We start from the raw sequence: 21,682 nt of genomic DNA, 5'->3' as shown, positions 1-21,682 counted from the left end.
AGATGGTGAAGTTATAAATAAAATCTCACTTCTGAGAGTAATCTTACAAATGTAAGGTTGCTTTTTCTTTGATGTAAGTCAAGGAAGTTTTAAAGCAAGATTCACAAGTTAATGGCCTGTTAGCCGAGTTTTTGGTCTGTGGGTTGGTACACTTTAGGTCCTGCATAGGCATTTGAGTTGATCTTGGACTGGGGCATCTCAAGAAAAGTTGAGGATACAATTGGCTTGGAAATTCTGTAAAAATATGTTTGATTTTTATATTATACTATTAAGTTAGGATCCCTAAAATGTGCCTAGAAGATAGTTCTACGAACATTTTGGTAATTGTTTGAAAATGGGTGTTTGATTTCTGCTGGTTTAGCTTTAGATTTCTCTGTTCAGTGTCTTGTCTTGGACTTTATAATTTTTATGGAAAATTTAAACAACATTTACATTAGAACATTAGAGCACCAATCTGCTAGTTGTGTACTAGTTATTACTATTAAAAAACATATCAAAAGAAAATTAGAGAAATCATAGGGTTTTTTTTTTTTAGTTTTTTTTTTTTTTTTTTTAAGAATAATGCCTAGTTTTTAAAAGCAGTGTTTTCATTTGAATACTTTTTATGCTGAACTTTAGTATGGTTGCACTAAATTACAAGCTAGAAGGATATGCCGAAAAGCCTCTTGACGTTGTCTTATAAAAGCTCTCTCTTGAAAGCGTTAATAGGACCTGAATGTTGCTCCACTGGTGTCACATGATAGAGATGGCTTTGAAGTATTCACATCAGTGCCTTCAATGTAATATATCCAACACTGTTGAGTGGGTGGGCTGGTTGATGCAAGAGCAATGCTTCCTCTGCAGCAGAGATCTGCCTAGGATGTGAGTCTATGCATGTTACCCCAGAAGGTGAAGCACATGAGACAGAACATGAGAAGCTTACATGAGACCTCCAGGTGTCCAGGTGCTTACTTGTTGTCTCCATGGTCCCTGAGGTGGTGTTCACTAGCCTGAAGCAAGTCTTACACCTGGTTTCTGGGGGATATCTTGAGAATGGGAGGGTAGAAACTTGGGGAGTCTAGATAGATTTTGGTAGACACAGATATTGCTGTGAAGAATTTCAGGTAAGACTTCTAGGTAATACTGAAAATAGAACTGCCTACAGAAAATTATGTTGAGTAATAGAAAGTTAACTGTGTATCAAGTTTACTATTGGAACTCTCCATTCTAAGTCATAGTTGTTGTACCTATCAGGTACCTGTAAGTTACCATACTTAGCAAGTAACACACAAAATAGTTTTTAAAAGTAGTTCTAATGGTGTAGGCTAATTAGCCATACAAAGCCTCTTGTATATTATTTTCTAAAAAAATCCAAAGCATCTAAAAAGATGGCTGATATTTGGATTTCATTTAAAATTCTTGTATCTATATGGTATGCCATTTGCTAAAAGTAGACAAGACATCTCAATACACCTTCTTCCTTAGATACTATTAAAGACTCCAGTTTCTTGGGAAGATCTCGTGGTGACTTGTAAAGTCCTGTTTGTATCCGTGAATGAAATGTGCTTTCTCCTATTCTTGCAAATTATCTCTTTAAGTTTTTACCAGCTTCCAACACAGCCCACTGCAAGCATTGCTTGAGAGTGTCCTCAAAGTAAATGTTCATAAGTATTGTAAACTGGTAAAGCTAGGCTAGGGGTAGGAAGCCCACATGTCGATCATATTCTTGGGTCAGTTTTCTGAAGGTAGGATATCAAAAAACAGAAAATGCCTTTTGTTGCTTGGTTGCTTAAAGAAAAAAAATATTTGTATCGTCTACTTAAAAATCAGCAAGTATCAGATTGGTTAGAAGTTAGGGTTGTTGGTAGTGGGTTGGAGGGAGGTGAGATTCAGTACCCTTGGCTGTTGTGTACTGTTTCCTGGGTTTATTTCCAGCAGTGCAAATAAAGAAGAAATGAGTGGCTGGTAGAAATACCCCTTTCCCCTATGAAAACTACAGTGACCATTTTGTTGGCCAAATTAAAAAAAAATAACAATAGCAGACAATTGCAATTAGGAATAGAAAAAGAAGTTAAAAGAAAAATGCAGTATTTTTCAGAGCTCAGGCTCTCCTAGGTTTATGCCGGAAAGACTGCCACCAGTTGGGCACCTGTAGCCCCTGCTCTCCTTGGTGGAAGTGCCTTCTGGATGAGGTTGCTCATTGCCTCCCCAACCACCATTCAAGGGTCAGTATGACTCATGGGGCCATGTGTACTGAGAACCCACTCTGTGTGCCAGGTCTCCTTTCAGGTACTAAAGCCTGCGTAATGGACAAAGTGAGATCTGTCTCTAGTGTGTCTATTCCTTTGGAAAAAAAGTGAACTAATATGACATGGAGCCCTTCCAGTGAAGAGAAAAGAAAGTAGAGGTGTGTTAGGGGGTGAAGAAGACACTGAAGATACTGAAATATGCCATTGTCAATAAGATGGCCAGAGTGGGCATTTGAAAGAAGTAGCACTGAGAAAGAAACCCAAGTAGAGAAAGGAAAATAAGCCACGTAAGTACTGAGATCTGGCATTTCAGGAGCATCAACGGAAGAGGGAACCTGGATTAAGGAGCAACTTTATTTGTGTTAAGGAATCACAAGGGACTGGGAGAGCTGGGATAGAGCAATCTCCAAGAGCCCGTTGAATGTAGGGGACCTTGTGGAAGTCTGGTGTGCAATGGAAGTAGTACTAGGTTTTGAAGTTTGCTGCTTTGTACAGAACAAACTGAGAGCTGGTAAGAGAACAACAGCCTCATATGGGTGGTACAGCAGTCTGTGATCTTATGATTTTGAAGAATCAGGTGTATATGTGTGTCACATGTATGTGAACGGTTTGCACTGTGACTTTATTCTTGAGATGCACAAATCTGCATGAGTGCTGCCCATTATAGGGTGTGGGGTCACATTTAAGTGCACAGTGTTTTAATTTTGATATCCAGGTACAAATGACAACTACATTGGATACGTTCTAGAGAGATACATTAAATACCACAGACAAAGATAGTATATGTCACAGGGGCCTGTGGAGTTACAGAACAGAATTGGCAAATGGGCATAGCCTAGAGTCCTTACACATTTCACAGTTGAAAATCAAACATTTCTATTCGACAGGATCTCTAAGCAGTTGGTATACATTTAACCAGTTGCTGAGGAATCTGAAGCATAAGCAGCTCTTGAGGTCTCATGGCTGTGCCTGGTAGGCTAAGTCAAGGTAGTCTTGCCCCAATCGGAGGGAGCCTGGCACTTAGACACTCTTGCACTGTTTCGTCCAGCAGAGGGTAAATGAGAAGATGTAGCCAGTGGGCTGGAACACAGGGAAGTACTCTGGAGGTTGTACAAGAGCAAAGGAGAAGAGATGAGCTCCCAAGTGCCTTCGCTGGCTCAAAGTTTCACTGGATTGATAGGTTTGGAGTCCTGATCATGTAGGGACAGGAGAGAACAGGGGGGAAGAAATGGGTATAGCAGTGATATTTTAAATCCCTGGGAAAAGTGCTTCATTTGGGACACATGAGGGTGAGTGCTGAAAGAAGATGGCAGACAAAAGGGGTTACCTTTGTTTTCATTCTTAAAGAGTGGGTGATTCTGGAAAACTTGGTACAAGAAATAAGGGTTAATAGATTGGATGGATCCTGCATAGTGGTAAAGAAAGGGCCTTTGATGTCACAGACAGACAAAACTGACACTGTACAAGTGTATTTTGAAGAAAGCGTGGGAAAGTAACAAAAGGCTATTTTGCAAAAACCAAGTACAATAAAAATAGAAAATGGTGTGCTCACATAATGGCAGATTTGATAATAAGTGAAGTACTTGCTCATGCTACACGACTTGGATGAACCTTGGAAAAATGCCAAGTGGAAGAAGCCACTCACAAAGGACTACGTAATATATGAGTCCATCTTTATGAAGTGTTGGTTAACAGGCAAGTTCATAGAAATAAAAAGTAGCTGGCTGGGCTGGGCTGGGGGAGGGAGGGAGGAAGGGAGGGAAGGAGGGAGATGATGGCTAATGGAGCAGGCTTTCTTCCTGGGAAAATGAAGGTATTCTGAATGTGCACAAGCCATTGGCTTGATTTTTTTGTATAAGCACATTAGAAGACATGGAAATGTTATCTTACTGAAGTAATCATAAGGTGAACCAGCAGTGAGTGACTGAGAAACATTAACCTATGAAAGAGATACTCTGGATGTGGGAATGTGAATTGACTGGGAAAATGCAAGGTTGCTGGTCAGAGGAAAACACGTGTTTTTGTATTTAAGAAATTTCTTCAGGAGGCCAGGCAGTAAAATACACTTGAGGGCAGAGTGACTTGCATCCACGCTAAGACCCAGATCTAAAATGAATATTGGAGTGAAGGTGTGGCTCAGCGTGAGGCCCTGTAATCAGTTCCAAATGCTACAAAGTGTTGGGAATTTTTGAGGCAGCTCTGATGAGAATTGACGAAAAGGAGGGATGCTGAAATGTAGGCTTGATGGGATTGTTGAAGTAATTTCGGAGAGGAGCATGGGCAGGGTAATTGAAATCTGAGCTGAGTGATGAAGTGATGAACCCTCCATTAACCTAGCGGCTAGGCAGGGGTCTGTAAAATGCCTGCTCCTCAAGTGTGAACTGGAAGGCTGGTGACCAAGTAGAGATGGAGGAACAGATTCTTTGCCCTGTGTTCTTGCTCTGCTGGCCCTCGCCTCTGCACGTGGAGATCCCTGCTGTTCTTTAAAGATCTATGTAAGCTCGTGCCCCCTGGCCTCAGCTGAAAGCCCTTGTGTTCACAGGTCTCCATTTCACATTCTGAGATTTCAGCCTATGCGCTGGTGTCATGTCACTCATCGCTTAACCCTTTCATGCATCTGTTCTGCCATGGTAGTGTCTTGTAATTCCATTATGAAACAGCAATTTTGGGGTCATTAGGAACTTTGGCTGTTTTGAATTAAACCTCAGTGTAATTATTTTTGTTCTGTTACCACCACCACCACCACCTCACCTCAGTCGTGCTCTATAACCCTGGTTATCCTGGAACCTGCCATCCTGCCTCCACATTCTGAGTTCTGGCATTAGAGGCAGGCATTTGGATTTTTTTTTTTTTTCAATCTGCCCCCAAACTTGGTTTTACTAGAAATTTCTAAGCGTATATGATGTGTCTGAGCTCCTTTTCTGTTTGGCCAGTATTAATCTGCTCTGCTGAGCCCTAAGTATCGATCTGCTGCTTTCATGCCTATCCAGCAAGGTTGTCCTAGTGCTCTGCGTTAAAAGAAGACATTTCTCACTAGTGTCCTTGAAGTCATTGTCTTTTTGTATTCTTGGTCTTGCATGGACACCTTCATTCATGCAGAAGTCTGCATTAATCCCAGAACTCTGTTGTCCCCACTACCTGCCCTTATTGTGTGTCCTACCTTAGCTCCTGTCTTACCATTCAGCCTATTGTTATTCTGAGATGTCTTGAGGTTAAGAACCTCTGCTTTTTTACACTGATTACCAAAAACAACAGGATCACAACAAACAAGATCATTTCATCTGCCCAGGATCCCACTCTTGTTTCCTCCATTAATTAGGGAAAGACTGGGTTTTTTTTATCATGCCATTCAAGGTCCCTGTCTTGCCTTAGCCCACTTGGTCAGCTTCATAAGCCTGATCTATGGTTAGGTCTTCTCTTCTATTGCAGTTCTCTTGAACAGTGCAGCCTTTTCAGAAGTCGCTCCCTCTGACCAGCCACATCTTCACCTACCCATACTGGTCTTGTTTGTTTCTGTCTATCCTTTAGGCCCAACTCAGACCTCTTCTGTGATTCCCATTCAGGTCTGCACATTGTCAGTCCCACCCTTCTATACCATTACTGTCTTTCTATGCTATCTGTAGCAATCGAAATTGAAAGGAAAAATTATTTTTACCCAAACTTAAATGTGTTAATTATTTTTTAAATTTATAACTATAAAATTTGGCAATGCTGCACAGCTTTTTCTAGATAAACCTAATTACTGCTTGCATGTCTTTTATTTCACATATCTTTTCTATGTTTCACTGATATATAATGCTGGACTAAAGATTCCATCACAAAACAACATTTATCCTATGTGTTTATTAAAGGATTCGCCTCATAAGTTTTATTTATAACCTTTATTACAGATGTAGTGCCATTTTACTGTAAAAAAAAAAAAAAAAGGCAAAAACAAAAAAGCCCTGCAGTTAAGGTTGCAGGGAGGAGCTGAGGTTATCCGTTAACCATTATTGCCCATAATCCATGGCCAATAGTGTATGTGATCTATAAATCTTACTGCTTCTCAGTATATTAAAGAAGACATCCCATCTGACCTATCTTCCCAGCATTGTTGACAAAATGAAAAGGATTCCGTTGTATAATATAGAAAATGCCAAATGGAAACATCCACACCTATGAAATAGATTGTTGTTGTTGTTTTTTCTTTCTTGCACTTATGGAAAGTTTAAATACATAATTACTCTTGGCCAAGTTTATTCCTACACATGTTCAAGTCCATCCTGTAAAGGATTTTTTTAAGAACGGTCCTAGGAACTGAGGCATATGTTACTAAAGGTTCTCATTTTCCATCTAGAGTCAGGTTGGTGAGTAAGGACAGCCCCATTGCCCTGCATGAGTCTGGCTTTGCTTTCTTAGACTTGTCTGAATGCTTAGAGATTTTGAGATTTTTTTTTTTTCCAGGAGCCTGTAGGTGAGCACTGGAAGATCTACACCAACCTGACTGTAAACATCAGTCCTTGGTCCTTAAAAACAAACTTTTCCTAATAAAAGCTGATAGCAGAGTCAGCTAATGTTTTTTGTTTGTTTTTTGTTTTTCACCCCATCCATATGGTGCTGAGATGAAGCCTTGGGCCTGACCAAGTGCTGGGCAAGTGTTGTATGTAAGGAGACCCTGTTAAGTGAGAGGAAGAGTGTGTCTTAGGTGTATTTGTGTGGCATATTCTGCGTATACTAAAAGCACTGACTGAGTTTGTCACTTACGTATTTTGGTCTTAGTCTTCCTGGTAGTCTGTAGTATATTTATTGTTCAGGATATTCTTGGGGCATCCTTTTTCTCTGAAAGTCCTTGCCACATTTACCCATTTCACAGGGCTTCTCACAGCCTCACATTGGGAGTTTCACTGGCCTTTAAGTTCTACTGAACTTCACTTTAAAGCATAATTGTTACTGTATATAAAATTTTTCTGCTTAGTCCTACAATGTCACCTATTTCGACAAAAATTTATGGAATAATATCCATGGTTACCTGAGCAGGCACTGAGTGTTGTCATATTTTAAGTTGCAGGTAGTATTCATCTTTGCAATACTCAAGTATCTGTCAAAAGTATTTCCTGAGTAATGTTCCTCTTTATGCACTCAAAGTACTTTGTTGCTTATGTAAATATAGTGTGGCTGTGAATGGCCATGTTAAAGTATTGTAAGCTGGTATTCCTGCATTGAGTGATTTAGTCTGACCAAACATTTGTTCACACATTATGAAGAGACAAAACTGGAGTTAGAAATTGTGGTTCACCATTAGTACTGTCCATACCGAAAATGTAGGAACATTCAGGACTTATTAGTTTTCTACAGTGGGTAGATATAAGTTGACTCAAGTTGTAAACCTAAAGTTCCAGTGTATTTCTGTCACACAGGCGCTTCTGACCATTGTCAGGTGATGGACATAGCCCATAACTCCTCAGAGACTTCTGTGGTACATGGACAAATGTCGTGCCTACTGCCCGTTACCATCTGTACCCTTTCCTATTATGAGAACTACTCTTTTTGATCATAGTGCTGTTTGTTCTTTTGTATTTGGAGAGAAAGATTTGATGCCTGTATATCAGGGCCAAATCAAATCCTTACTTTTTCCTACTATGGTAAACGCTGGTAGAACTTACATGATTCTTCGGCCAGAATGAGCAGGTTCCCCTCAAACCAGAAACAGGCAGTGAGCAAGCATAACTTTAAACAGTGCTAGCTCTGTCAGCCTTGCTTCCTTTGGAAGAAGAGTAGGTGTATAGCTGAAGATTCCATATGACCCAGCAGTCATGTCGATAATAGATTACACTTTCCACAGTGCTTAGGAAAAAAAATGAAAAATAAGCTTGTGTATGGACCTTTGTATCATAGATCCTAATATAACGATGCATAGTAACTATAAGAAGTCGTCTGGCGTGCTCGCTTCGGCAGCACGTATACTAAAATTGGAACGATACAGAGAAGATTAGCATGGCCCCTGTGCAAGGATGACACGCAAATTCGTGAAGCGTTCCATATTTTTACGCTGAATAAATGTGTCTTTTTTTTTTTTTTTTTTTTTTTAATGTGCTGTGTAAAGTTAGTCTACTCTGAAGCCATCTTGGTAAACTTCTCCAAAAGTGTGACATTAGAATTCTCTCAGGGTGGTGCCAAGTTCCATTTGGAATTTATTTATGGTTGCTTGGGTGGAGAAGCCATTGTCTTCAAAAGAAAGGAAAAAAACTTGGTGTAGTTAAATTGCCAGTTACTATTGTAACTTTAATGAATTTCACCATTGAATGGGTCATCCCAAGCAAGGTCACAATTTGGTTATAAAATGGTTGTTGGCACACCCTATGAAATATCAACATTGAATAATGGTATCAGATAAAATAACAGATGGGAATGAAGCTTGTGTATCATCCATTATCATGTGTAATCAATAAACGATTTAATTCTCTTGAAAAAAAAAAAAAGAAGTCGTCTGGCATGAGATCTTGACTAGATACTTTAAGTCATTGGCTTCTTCACAGTAGATTGTAGGCTTAGGCTGAGAATATACCGGACATACCCTTCTCTGTCTTGTGAATGCAGGCCTTTATCCACTGAGATATAGCACAGTGAGATATTCTTAGATGTCTTGAGTTTTGTAGAACAGCTTCTGAGGGGGTTGCTAGAAAAGCCTGACAAGAATTACAATATTACAGTTTTCTTTTTCACCATTTTTTGGTCTCTGCCTGGAATGGTGCCTAAACAGAGCTCTAATTGTCACTGGCTAATGTGGGGTTAGTTCAGCATAAATTCAAAGTAAACTGAATTTTATTTATTTTTTTTTACAACTCCATAGGAGACAGCTAAAAATAGGCATTTACATTTTGTATTTCTCTTTCAGGCACTCAAGGAGTTGCACCTGGCCCTGTAATTGGGCTCCAGGCACCATCTACTGGTCTTCTTGGTGCCAGACCCGGCATGATCCCACTCCAGCGCCCCCCAGGGATGCCTCCACCTCACTTGCAGCGGTTTCCTATGATGCCACCTCGCCCCATGCCACCGCACATGATGCACAGAGGTCCACCACCAGGACCTGGGGGCTTTGCCATGCCCCCACCTCATGGAATGAAAGGGCCCTTTCCACCACATGGCCCCTTCGTTAGGCCTGGTGGAATGCCAGGGCTTGGGGGCCCAGGGCCAGGCCCAGGAGGATCAGAAGACAGAGAGCAGCAACAGCAGCAACAGCAGCAGCAGCCACCACCCCAACAGTCACAGCCACAGCAGCCACCACCGTCACAGCAGCCAGCGCCAGCTCAGCAGCAGCCACAGCAGTTTAGAAATGATAACAGGCAGCAGTTCAATTCAGGTAGAGACCAAGAAAGGTTTGGAAGAAGATCTTTTGGAAATAGGGTGGAAAATGACCGGGAACGGTATGGGAACCGTAATGATGATAGAGATAATAGTAATCGTGAAAGGAGAGAGTGGGGAAGGAGGAGCCCTGACCGGGACAGGCACAGAGACTTGGACGAGAGAAACAGACGTTCTAGTGGGCATCGGGACAGAGACAGGGATTCTAGAGATAGAGAGTCCCGTAGAGAGAAGGAAGAAAATCGAGGAAAGGAGAAGCACGAGGTGACAGACAGGGCAGGTGGTAACAAAGCCATCGAACCTCCCCTTAGCCAAGTGGGAAATGTAGACACTGTTTCAGAACTTGATAAGGGGGAGGCCTTGGCCACGGTGGTAAAACCTGAAGAGTCACCTGCTGAGGCTACCTCATCCGTTGAACCCGAGAAGGATTCTGGCTCAGCAGCAGAGGCTCCTCGCTAGAGACTGGATTTGACAATGTGTCAGTGACACTTGGGTATAGAGTGTGAGGTGTACAGATGCTGTATAATATTTGCTCCTGCTACATCACCCCACAGTAGTTGGTGGGGTTGCGAGCAATTTGATTGCTTCCCTTCTATTTAAAAATAGCCACAAAAATAACAAAAAATACTGAAGATATATTACCCTTTTTTTGCTGTAACTTTTTAAAAGTTTTGACTTTTAAAAGTTTACAAATCCTAATTAGAAGTGCTCTCTATTTTTTTTTTTTTTTTTTTAATTTAAGACAAGGTAACGGTGAAAAGCTCCTCAAACAATAGGGATGTTTTTAATAAACTCTATTTTCGTAACAAACTTTAATGTGTGCTATTCTTCATACACTTCATTAAGGTGGAAAAGGATGTTAACCATCAAAGTTTGAGCTATCAATTTATTGGAGTCTAAACTAGATTTCTTTGATGGGGAAAAAAGACGTATTTGCCAACACTTGGGAGTGTTTTTCTTTTAACATAGTATTTTGCTCATTAGGTAAAGGTTAGTGGTCTTAATGTTCAACTAAGAAACTTGTGTTTGTAGTTCAGTTTTTTCCCCCTGTTGGTTGGCTTTGTGGCAATATTGCCCTAATTTTTAAGAGAGATTTTCTAGGGGAAATAATTGGATTCTCAACATTACACATTATACTACAAATTACCTGGTTGCTTGGGCATTTACTTATTTAGAAATTTCAATGTATTGTTTATAATCATCCCATTGAGAGTTTCAAGGTATAAAATGAGGTCAGGGTTAATGTATGCAACCAGAAAGTTTTTTTATAGACTAGGTCCAATGAAACATCTTTCGAGTGAGCTTTGCCTGTTGCCTTTACCATCAAGAGGTATACTGAACCTTACCCCACTCTGTCTGAAGCCGAACCAAGGCTCTACTACATAAAAGTGTTGTTCAGTCAGGGACTTAAGTAAATTACACCAGTGGCTCTCAACCTTCCTAATGCTGCAACCCTTTTAGTACAGTTCCTCATGTCCTGATCCCCAAACAAAGGATTACTTTTGTTGCTACTTAATAACTAATTTGCTACTGTTAGGAATCATGATGTAAAAATATCAGATAGGCAAGTTACCTGCCATACAACTCCAAAGGGGTCACGACTCACAGGTTGAGAAATAATGATTTGCAGTCTGGAAGTTCTTTTACTGAAATAACATTAAGGACAAGCAAGATGACTCAGCCAGTAAAGGCACTTGTGGCAACCCTAATGGCCTCAGGACCCAAAAGGTGGGAAGACTAACTTGTTTTCCTTATGCATGCACCCTAAAAAGAAATGTGATCTTAAAACCACAAGGTGCTGGTAAGCAAAAAACAATTGCCGAACTGACTTAGCTTTAGAGTAGTGAGAAGTTCCTTCTGTATGTTCCCACTTGGGTTTTCAATGCAAGGTCTTTGTGATGATGGAGAGCAGTATCTGTAGCTGTACTAGGTTTTGGTTTTATGCTGACCCTACTTTGGCTTTTAAATCCTTACCTAGACTATTTCTGGGAAGGAAAAACAAGCCATGCACGTGGTTATTCAGTGCCCAGATTCCAAGGACAGACTTGCAGCTTTTATTTCCAACTAAAAACACTGAGAAATGAGACACTGAACTTGAAATGAGACACTGGCTTGATTATAACATAGTTCCCAAGTTAATCTCTGCAACATCAAAAACTATATTAAGGAAATTGGTTACATACTATTTACCTGAAACTTCAACATACCCACTTACAAATGCATTCCTTATAAGCAATTTTGAAACTTGGAAAACACAATTTGTCCTTTTCCAATTTAGCAGCCTCTCTGGTGTATTTGAAAAACTATTCTCCAGAGTCATCACAAGCCTGTTGGGTTAATATTTCCTTTAAAAGGCATTCTTTCTTTGGAATGTATGTATTAAAGAGGCACTCAACTTCATTAACTAGGACCGTAAGTCAGGATTTAGCCAGAACCTCCAGTCAAACTTGGTTTTATCTGCCGTTTTTCCTGAGTGTCAACCCTAAAACAGGTGGTACGTGCGTCACATGGAGAATAGGTATTATATACCTATAGCTGAGGCTATGTTTGCTTTTTAATGAGTTCAATACAAGTTATGAAAGGTTTTGTTCACCTTAAAATCATGACATCTAATAACTCTCTGAATCTAAATGGAGAGCTTTTAAGTAATTTCTCTGAAACTAACAAAGAGCAGAAAATTTTCTAAAATTAAATTTGGTTTGGGCTACCACAACTAAGACATTTTGATGGGATCAGATAAAACACTTTCAAAATGGAGTTACTATTAAAGCATCACTGAGTCTGTTGTTAATGCTCAATGTGTAGGGCTAACTTAAAAGTTTTATTCATATGTACTAGTAGGCTCAAAAGTGCCACACCTTTACTCACAGGCTTGAATGAGAATTAACTTCAGCTTAATACCCATATGTATTTAACATCTGGCAAAATACAGAAAGGCACAGAAACATTTTAGTTCAGTGAGTTATAAAACTACATCTTCCAAGCATCATCAATCAGTTCTCATTATAAATCCTTAAAATAAGCAAAGGAGTCACACAGTTACACTGTTAAAGATTAGTTTAATGTTTATTTTTTCCTACAGCTTAGCAGGATAGCAGATGAGTTTGAGACTCAGACCACAGAGGGAATGTTTATTTACTGGGCAATCCCAATCACACCACAAGCCAAGCGGCTTCCAGCATTTCCAGTCTTTGTACTTTCATCATTTCCACCTTTGCCCAAGTCATCTTGTTTCTCATGGACCTTTGAAAAGAATTAAGAACATTCAGGTTTAGGTAATCACTTCTTCCCAGCAATACCACAAAGACTTAAAAGGACCACTTACATTAGAAAATGTTTATATCTGTTAGTAAACTAATAAGCTAATTTTTATGCTAGCAGTTAAGAGCAGCCTACTAAGTTTTTCCTTGCTAGTGGCAAAGGCATGTTACCTTTAAATGCTAGATCAAGTGACTGTACCAGCCACATGCTAACCTCAGCCGCCACCCCAATATAATAGTCATTCTTATAAATTTCCCTGCTACCAAAACCTTATGTTCAATGAACCATAGGCCTACAAATAAGAGAATTCTAAATATATTTAGCAACAAAATTTTAAAATTTATTTTTAGAACATTTATGAATGACTGTTCTGCTTCACCAATAGGGCTGAAGAAAATTCTAAGGATAAAGGGTCAACTGAAAGGAAGTGCCTACTGAAAAGTTAGCTGCCCGAGGTGGGCAAGAGCTTTTACTACTTGGTGTTCTGCATGAACCAGATTCAGCTCCCGAGGGTAACTTGGGAAGACGGCTCCCATATGGTAACCAAGCGATGATAACCTACAGCCTTGAACACTGACATCCATCGCAGATTTTAGACTCAACGAAATGTTTTAACTGTAAGGGGGGCAATCAATGGCAAGAAAATCTGGCTGTTTAAATACTACTGTATCCTTAACTCAGATCCAATCTGATCAAATGTAACCTGCTTTCTACTGCATCTCAGCAGAACAGTGTTCTTAACTGACCTAGGCAAATTAATCCTTTTCACTATCACATCCAATAAAAGAATTTTTTTCCTATTCTGAACTGTTAACAATTTATGTGATTCTTTGGAAACCAGTTTAACCACCACAAACCACCATCATGGAAAGGTATGTAACTCTGTTAGACAAACTCATCTATGTATATGCTTATATGAAAACTTACCACCATTGTGCGGCCAATGATGGAATGCTCTCCTGTGAGTGAGATCTCACGATCTTCAATGGACACTTTGGCCACACCATCCTTTCCAGCAATCACATTGCCCAGGTCTCCAACATGCCTAACAGTAAAACAGCATCAGGTGGATGAGCAATGCTCTACTTCACATTAAGAGTTCAAGAGCTAAATTAACATGATTAAGTCAAATACATGAGCGGATTAAGTGCACATTATATATCAAATTAACTGCTTTTCAAGAATGACAAAGGTCTAGAAACACACATTTCAAAACAGGTAGCTAGGACACCGTGAACACAGAGCTCTTAAGTTTAAATGCAGTGCAGAGAGTCATGGTCTAGGATATATCTTTCATTCAAGGACTGTAGCTAAGGGTAAACTCACTCCCGAGTTAGCAAAGCTTTGCTCCTAGGTCTCATTCTAAAAACAAGACAGTCCTTCTTTAAATTTAGTACTTTCCTGAGGTTTCATATATAAATGGAGTCTCAACTAGTTTTCATTAACTGCATTAGTGTCCTGTTATACAATGACTTACTTTGCTAGTGACTGACAGTACTGTTATCCATGACATTTTCTGTATTGGTTACTTTTGGCACTTGTATTAGTTCATCTTCAATAAATGCTACAAAACCAAATCACTTTTAAGAGTCCCCATTTGTTAGCTCCTTCACCCCAAAGAAACCATCCCAGCACTTAGGGGATGTGGGAGTTGTGTGAATGAAAACAAATACAAAAGCAGAGGTAGGGAGAACACTCAGTTCTGTCTCACAGGTGGCGTCCACAAAGCCCTTTCCACCACCATGCATACGGAGCATGCTGCTCACCTCTCTTGATCTGCTGGTCCGCCATGTTTCTTGGAATGAGGATTAAAATGAGGTCCTGCACTGGTACACCCTATTTACCAGAAACCAGCAGTTAGATTAGGAAGCAAACCCCTATATGTAACAACATGGGCATTCTTACAACTTCCAACACAGCAAATATTGACCTGGTGATAAAAACAGGAAGCAATGCCTTGATATAAATACCAGAGCTGCACAGCCTTACATTCTCAAGCTACTTCTTTCTCTAGACTGTCACAGTTTGCTTTTGAGTTTTGAGGTATGCTCTTACCATTATAGCCCAGGATACCTGCAACTTGTGATCCTTCCAAGTTTAGCTTCCAAGTGCTATAGACATGGTAGTGTCAAACCATACCTGGCTATGGTCCCTTTCTTGTAAGTGGAACAGATATGATCTTCAGTGGCTCTAAAATTAAACTCCCACATGTAAAGATCTTGGCTTTTAAAAAGGGAACATACCTTCATAATAAAAACACTTGTCTTTCAAGACCATGTGCCACCTAGCAGCTAACCCATCTATCTGACTTTTACTTGGGGCACACAAAATAGAATCTTAGGCCCAAGGCTGCTGTCCTTCACAACTCCAGGGTGGGTAACCAGTATTATAAGTATTCATGTGGGCCAAGGGATGCCATTCACAAGGAACACAAACACAACCATGCAGGAAGTCCTTTTATAAAGGGCTCTCTGGTGCTCACAACTTCTGCCCAGGCAGAAGGAACAAGAACAGGGCACGAATCAGGAAAGAGCTTAGCAAATCAAAGCTACTGAACAGAGGTAAAACAACTTGGGCAAACAACATCAAGATGGATCAAACCTGATCATAGTAACTATGTGGACAAATTATAGCACATTCCACACAGGTTCTGATGGTACATGCCTGCAACCCAGCACACATGAAGGCTAAAGGAGGATGGCAAGTTAAGAGAATGGTCTGGACTACAACACTAATTCCAGGCCAAACTGGGTTATGTGGAGAGGTGATGAAGGCAGAGGAGGAAGAGGGGAAAGGAGAAAAATTCTCTAGCAACATGAATGAGACTCTTAGAAGTTTGTGAACAAATTCCAATCATTACTCCAATATGGCAAGATCACTCAATGCAACTAAACCCACCACTTTTTTGCTGACTTGATTCTAATCCCAAATTGAGAAAATAAATCTTGTTCTAAGCCATCTATGTTTTACCTTCAGTTTTTCACTTCTGTTGCACTATGCCTCTCATGCCAAGGCATGGGGCTGTTCTCAGACCCTTTGCCTAAAGCACCCACCTTCAACCCCAGCTTCAAACACAAACCTGAAACAATTATACAGGATAAACAAGAAACTTAATTTTTTGTGTTTTAAATTCAAGTCATAATCACAATTAAAAAGAAAAAAATCAACTCCTTTACCTTCCCACACTTAAGGAATCAGACAACACTTTTTTATGACTACTTTCCAAGGTTGACCTAAGTGGTTATGGAAGAAGGAAGGAGAGAAGGGAGAGATGGGAGGGAGGAAGGAAGGAAGGAAAAGAAAAAATGGATAGTTTCTAATGGTTAGCAAGTGGGACCTGACTTAGTCCCGTTTATCTTACTGGTACAGAAATATGGTCACTAGCCAGCATAAGACCTACCTTGTGTATTATCCCCAAACTGATGGACATGGAACCCATGCTGGCCTTCAGTCAATCCTGTAATTTCTCCTGACACCACAACTGGTTCACCGCTTGCCTTTATTTAAAGAAATACGAAAATTGAGGCATCAAGTTTGAGTGCAAATGCTTCTGAACAAAGAAAATAGCTGTTTTATGGCTTTATCATTCACAACAAAAAGCACAAGGGTCAAAAAGAAAAAAAATTATTATTAAACCCAGGTGTACACACTTCCTACAGGGTGACTCTCCAGTTGCTTGGGTCTTGGCCCCTCTCCCTATCAATCTCTTGCTGCCACATGCCAGGTGGGCAGGCAACTGGACTGAACAGCACTTAAAAAACACCTATTTGTACAACAAAAGGGAACTACTAAATGCTTAGGAAAGAGATGAGACATTGCACTATGTCTGGCCAGACTTACAGAAACGCACACCAACTACCCCAGAATCTCTGGTTCTTCATTCCACACTAAGTGATAGTTAACAGTTTCATATTTTTATTTAGTGGCCAGAAAATACCATGTGCTTACTGCATGAGGGGATCCATTTGGGTCTAACTAAAGCTAATGAAAAAAAAAAAAACCTCATAAGGCGTCCAAATCTAGAGAATTTCCGACTTAACAAAAAGAAAGGACATTAATAACACTACAGAGAATAGAAACTAAGGCAGTATCACCCTACATCTAGGTAGCAATGGCAATGGCTAACTGTGCTGTGCGTTACATCCAAAATTCACATTAATATAGCTCCATAGAGACTGTAGCAACAGAGTGAAAATACAAAAAACAACCACAATAAGCAGGGACACACACACCAGAGACCTTTCTTTTTAGGTTGTTTTAAATATGCAACTTTTTCAAACGAAAAGGGAATCTGGACTTTGGGTAGAGAATTCTGATTTTGAAAAGTTGGCAACAGGTTAAATCAAACAGCGCTGATAGTTATTACAACTCCCAATCTGGAATGCTCAACTGTCCAAGAGTCTTTTTATTGGGTACAAAGGGCACCAGCAATATGAAGGTCCCGACTTCACAGGAATCCTGCAAGCTGCAGGAAGGTGGATGGCAGCTGGGTAGACCCCCAGTTAGTCTTCAGTAGTTAAAAAAAAAAAAAAGCCCTTTCTCGAAGTGAATTACGTGAGGAGAAAAAAGACAAAAAAAAAAAAAGGAAAACAGCAAAAAGCATTTAACTGCCAAAGAAACTGCTGAAACCGAGTAGCCCCGGCTAAGGAACATTAAATTCACGTTATTGTTTCTCCTTCGCAAAGCAAAACAAAAATACTTGGATTCACTATAGTGTCTGTCTTCTCACATTTATGTAAACCACTTTAGAGGGCACATAACACTCATTATCAACTAGTCTCTCGGGTTTAAGCTAAGTATAACGAAATCTTCCCTAAGGCTCTGGATACAATGTTAGCCACAAAATATCTTCCCTGTGACGCAAGTGTTTTCGCAGTATTACAGACAATATTTCCTAAAATATTTATGCATGCTTTTCAAAATGTGCTCAGAGACTCTCTGTCCTAGGGAACCTCCACATGCAGGACACTTTCTGAAGCTTTAGTGAAGAAAAAGCAATGGACAACTGTCCAAGGCCATCTTCCTTTCACCCTCGCGGCACGACCCTGTCCTGGTACACAACAGCCCAGGACTTTGCTTTCCAAGGCCACAAACACGTTCTGCCGCGTTAGTCCGGCTCGTCACCACCAGGATCAAATATTCTTAAAACAAACTCAGCCGGTGGCCTCAGAGCTCTGAGCCCGAGCGGCAGGGACACCGGAAAGCAACAGCCCCAGAGGCAGAGCGGCCGGCCGGCGGGCTCCCTCGGACGGGCCCGGCCGCTCGGGGGGCGCCGAAAGGGACCGGCCCGGAAGGCCCCGCGGCGGCCGCCCGCGCGCCCGCCCCCTCCCCCGCGCCGAGGCCCTGCCCGGGGCCGCGGCGGTGACTCAGCACCTAGCGGGCTCAGGCCGCGGCGGGGGCGTGGCGGGCTCCCGCTCAGGTGCGCCGCGTTCGCGTCACCGCGGCCTGCGCCCCGGGCCTTGCCTTCTGCTCGAAGTGGATGGTGCCCTGCACCGGACCGTCGCCCTTCAGCACGCACACGGCCTTCATCGCCATGCTTCGCCGGGACACGCGCGACGGCCTCGGGAACCTGACGGAGCGCTGGGAAAGCAAGCGACGCCACAAGTCGCCGCAGGAAACGTCGGCGCAAACCGGGACCCCGGCGCCGCGGAGCTTTTATAGGCCCGAGGCTGGCCACGCCCACCTTGGCACGGAACCAATCGGCGCCCGCGGGCTCCGCCCACCGTTAGCGGAGCTCCCTGGCCGCGGGGCACGCTGGGGGTGGGGCTGAGGGTAGCGCCGGCTTCTGGAGCGCGGCGCCTAAGAAAGTTCTAGAGGGGCGAAGGCGCGGGGAAGCCGCTGAGGTTGTCTGACTGTGATGTGGGCGGAGTCGCTGCGGAAACCGCGAACGCGAGGCCTGCGAGGAGCGCCTCGGCGGTCAGGAGCCCCTCTGCCTAGAAATGCCGGCCGGGAGTGACTCTGGTCAGCGCGCCGCACTTGCGGTTTGAAAGTTGGGATGCGCCAAGATGGATGCTCGGTGTGATTTTCAGTTCTCTCGTCCGGATTTACTGTCTCACGATGTTTAGCGTGTGTAAAGCCCTTGCCGTATCTCCAGACGCCCCTGTGTTTCTATGCAGTTTTCTCTTGGCACATAGCGCATTACTTTAGTTTTTGTTTGTTTTCCTAGTACTAGGTGAGGATTGGACCCTCCCACGTGATAGACAAGTGCTCTGCCACTTAGCCACCACCACCACACCACACTCCTTGTTTTTCAGAGACAGGACCTCACTGTGTACTGTGTTTTGGCTGTTCCCAGAACTCATTATGTAGACCAGGCTGGCCTCGAACTCAGGGTTGCCTGCCCTGCGATGAAAGGCGTGCACCCGGCTTTCTTTTACTTTTTGAGATAAGGGCTAAACTTGAATTTGAGATCCTCCCACCTCAAGCGTGATTGCTTGTCTGCCCCACCATTCCAGCTGGTGTTACTTGCTTGGTAAAATTACGTATTCTCTTAACTGTTTGACAGGTCTCTACTTAAGACATCAAAATGGCAACTGACTGGCTTTCAGGCTTGCCTGTGCATTATTCTGACAAAGACATGCGCTGGAGGCCAGGATGCAGGATGAAGTCGTTTGTGATACTTCCGTGTAACAGGTGAAATACAGTGCTTCAAGGAAAATATTTAATAAAATGCTATGGAATGAGTAATGCACACAAACCACTTCTGTGGCTTTCCAAAACAAAACAAAAAACAAAGGGGCACATTTAGTGCTCAGAAATGTCTAAAAAGATATACGGGGAGTCCCTAGAGCCAAGAAAAGTCCTTGATAAGAGAGTTGGGATTCTTCCCCAAATAGAAAACTGTTTCTTTTTAAGATTGAAATCTCAGTGGTCTCCCAAGAGCTCATGCATACATCTGCATGTTCTGCTGCGTTCAGGAGGCAGGATGTAGTTCTGAGGATGGCAGGATACTAAAACCTAACTCTAGGCCAGAGAGAAACAAGAGGATAAACTGATTTGGCCATATGGCCTTATTAATATGTAGGCCTCTCGGCTGCTGTGTGACCTTTTCCTGGGGAGTCTTATTTCTATCCACCACAGATAGAGAACTAACAAATGGAAGAAAGGATAACTCCACTCAAATCCAGTATGGTAAACAAACTAGTTTTTTGGGGGTCACATCCAGGAGCGTGAGTGACCTAGGCAGCTACACCACAGAGGAGGCTTGACTCCCAGCAATTGCCAGCCACTTGTATACCTTCAGAGAGCATAGGGCCTCCTGAGCTTTCTCTCCTCCCACAGGTAAATGTCACTTGGTCGGATCTTGTGAAGGGTTGAGAATAGTATCACAGCTCCAGACAGTGGTGGTCACATCCAGCTCGGGAAACATACACAGCAGGCTCGTGATGCTTCATCTGTGGGAGATACACTGCTCTCATTCTCTCTTGAGACACTCCAGGAATGTCTTGTCATCCTTCAGCCACACACCCTGCCCCTTTAGTGGTCATGCTTAAACTATACTAAAACTGTTGTTTCATTAGTCTGTGTAAGATAGGATGGTATACATGTCTATGGTTCTGATTATTATTCTTACTAGCGTTCTCCAGATAACTTGCTTATACTGAAGGGTTATGTAAGCACAAATCCCAGCCAAAGGGCCTTTGCCCAAAACCAGACTTTCTTTGGGTTGCAGGAAGTTAAGAGTTGGATTTCAGTTCATTGTAGACTTGCTGAGAAAGCAGGCGGCCCGGGTACAAAGGGCCTCTCTTGAACAATGATAGCCACTCTTGAAACACTCAAAAGAAGATGAGTGGTCTCTTCTTTGGTTCCTGGAAAACCAGGCCTGGGCTTCCTATTCCATAGGATTAGAGGAGTGGAGCCTTGCCAGCACCTGCACAGTGAATCCCCAGCAGAGCTTGTACCCTTCCTTAGGCATATCTCCTGGGAAGCCAAACTAGGTGGCCCCACCTGGAACTTCACCTCTGCTCAGGATTACAGAATTTTATCGGTTAGATACCTAATAGTATTTGAGTTATATAACCTTTGCACTGTTTACATATTGAGCTGGGTAATTTGTTGTGGCTATCCTGTACATTGTAGGATGTTTAGTAACATCTCTCTGGCCTCTTTCACTAACATACAAGAACGTCCTTCCCTTTGTTACCAAGCACCAAGGTGTCCCATTTTGTGACAACCAAAAATGTTCCCAGACATCACCAACTCTTCTTTATCAGACATCACCAGAGACCTAGGGGTTAGACCCAGGTCTTTGTACATACAGACATGGGCTCTACCACTGTCTACAAACCCAGGCTGAGAATTCCTGTCTTCATGATCTTGGCATTTCCTGCCCAAATTGCCTAGTACGGCTTCCAGGATTTAAACGGGCAAAAAAAGAGACTGTCACCAATGTACACAGCTGGGCTAACTGTAGACCTCTCTCAGTGACAAGGAGCAGGAATAGGAGAAAGAGGAAAGGCCAGGGGCAGGCAGGCAGCAAAGCCCAAGAATTCCAAATCTGAACTTGACCTTTGGGGCCTTGTAAAAGTATATTTGTTACGGCGGGATCATCAGATGTAATTTCGACATTTATCATCTGTTGGGAGAGGGCATATTTCATCTAAATGTTACATGTATTCTTGTGTCAGCCAGTTTATCCCAACTTTGATATTTCAAGTCCCCTGCCCTTGAGGTATTCCTGACTCTTAATCTAATCATAGTCCCATTATTTTGAATTGGTGTTGAGAAAGACTAAGGGACTCTGGCATGGAATTTTGAGATAATTGCTTTTATGTCAAGCTGCTTCCAAAGAGTCACCATCACCAGGAAATCAAGAGAACCCTGAAACAGTTTGGGCTTCCATGCTGTTTGTT

General features: G+C 42.0%; 2 protein-coding genes, 1 long non-coding RNA gene and 1 other non-coding gene across 7 annotated transcripts in view; 3 read left to right on the top strand and 1 right to left on the bottom strand.

The window, feature by feature from the left end:
- Scaf4 (SR-related CTD associated factor 4) overlaps positions 1-10,379 on the top strand; it is a 57,423-nt gene extending 47,044 nt beyond the window's left edge. For all 4 annotated transcript variants that reach the window (XM_055614931.1, XM_055614929.1, XM_055614930.1 and 1 more), the window contains exon 20: positions 9,103-10,379. In XM_055614931.1, the coding sequence (XP_055470906.1) occupies positions 9,103-10,028 (926 nt within the window). In that variant the 3' untranslated portion in view covers positions 10,029-10,379. The remainder of the gene's footprint in view (positions 1-9,102) is intronic.
- On the top strand, positions 8,147-8,253 carry LOC129682597 (U6 spliceosomal RNA). The gene has a single exon (XR_008721003.1). It is a non-coding gene; the product is annotated as a U6 spliceosomal RNA (small nuclear RNA).
- A 2,229-nt stretch (positions 10,380-12,608) lies between the features above and the next one.
- Sod1 (superoxide dismutase 1) lies at positions 12,609-18,457 on the bottom strand. The gene is made up of 5 exons (XM_055614932.1): positions 18,294-18,457; positions 16,231-16,327; positions 14,597-14,666; positions 13,758-13,875; positions 12,609-12,812 (listed from the first exon to the last, which is right to left on the bottom strand). The coding sequence occupies exons 1-5, from the start codon at positions 18,363-18,365 to the stop codon at positions 12,705-12,707; spliced, it is 465 nt and encodes a 154-aa protein (XP_055470907.1). The 5' UTR covers positions 18,366-18,457; the 3' UTR covers positions 12,609-12,704.
- A 113-nt stretch (positions 18,458-18,570) lies between these two features.
- LOC129682533 (uncharacterized) overlaps positions 18,571-21,682 on the top strand; it is a 49,222-nt gene continuing 46,110 nt past the window's right edge. Inside the window, exons 1-2 of the long non-coding RNA XR_008720994.1 lie at positions 18,571-18,846; positions 19,336-19,463. This is a non-coding gene — a long non-coding RNA (uncharacterized LOC129682533). The remainder of the gene's footprint in view (positions 18,847-19,335; positions 19,464-21,682) is intronic.

Source organism: Psammomys obesus, unplaced genomic scaffold (assembly GCF_907164565.1).
Source record: "Psammomys obesus unplaced genomic scaffold, mPsaObe1.curated_primary_1811, whole genome shotgun sequence".
Lineage (NCBI taxonomy): Eukaryota > Metazoa > Chordata > Mammalia > Rodentia > Muridae > Psammomys > Psammomys obesus.
This window is presented reverse-complemented; position numbering and strand designations above follow the sequence as displayed.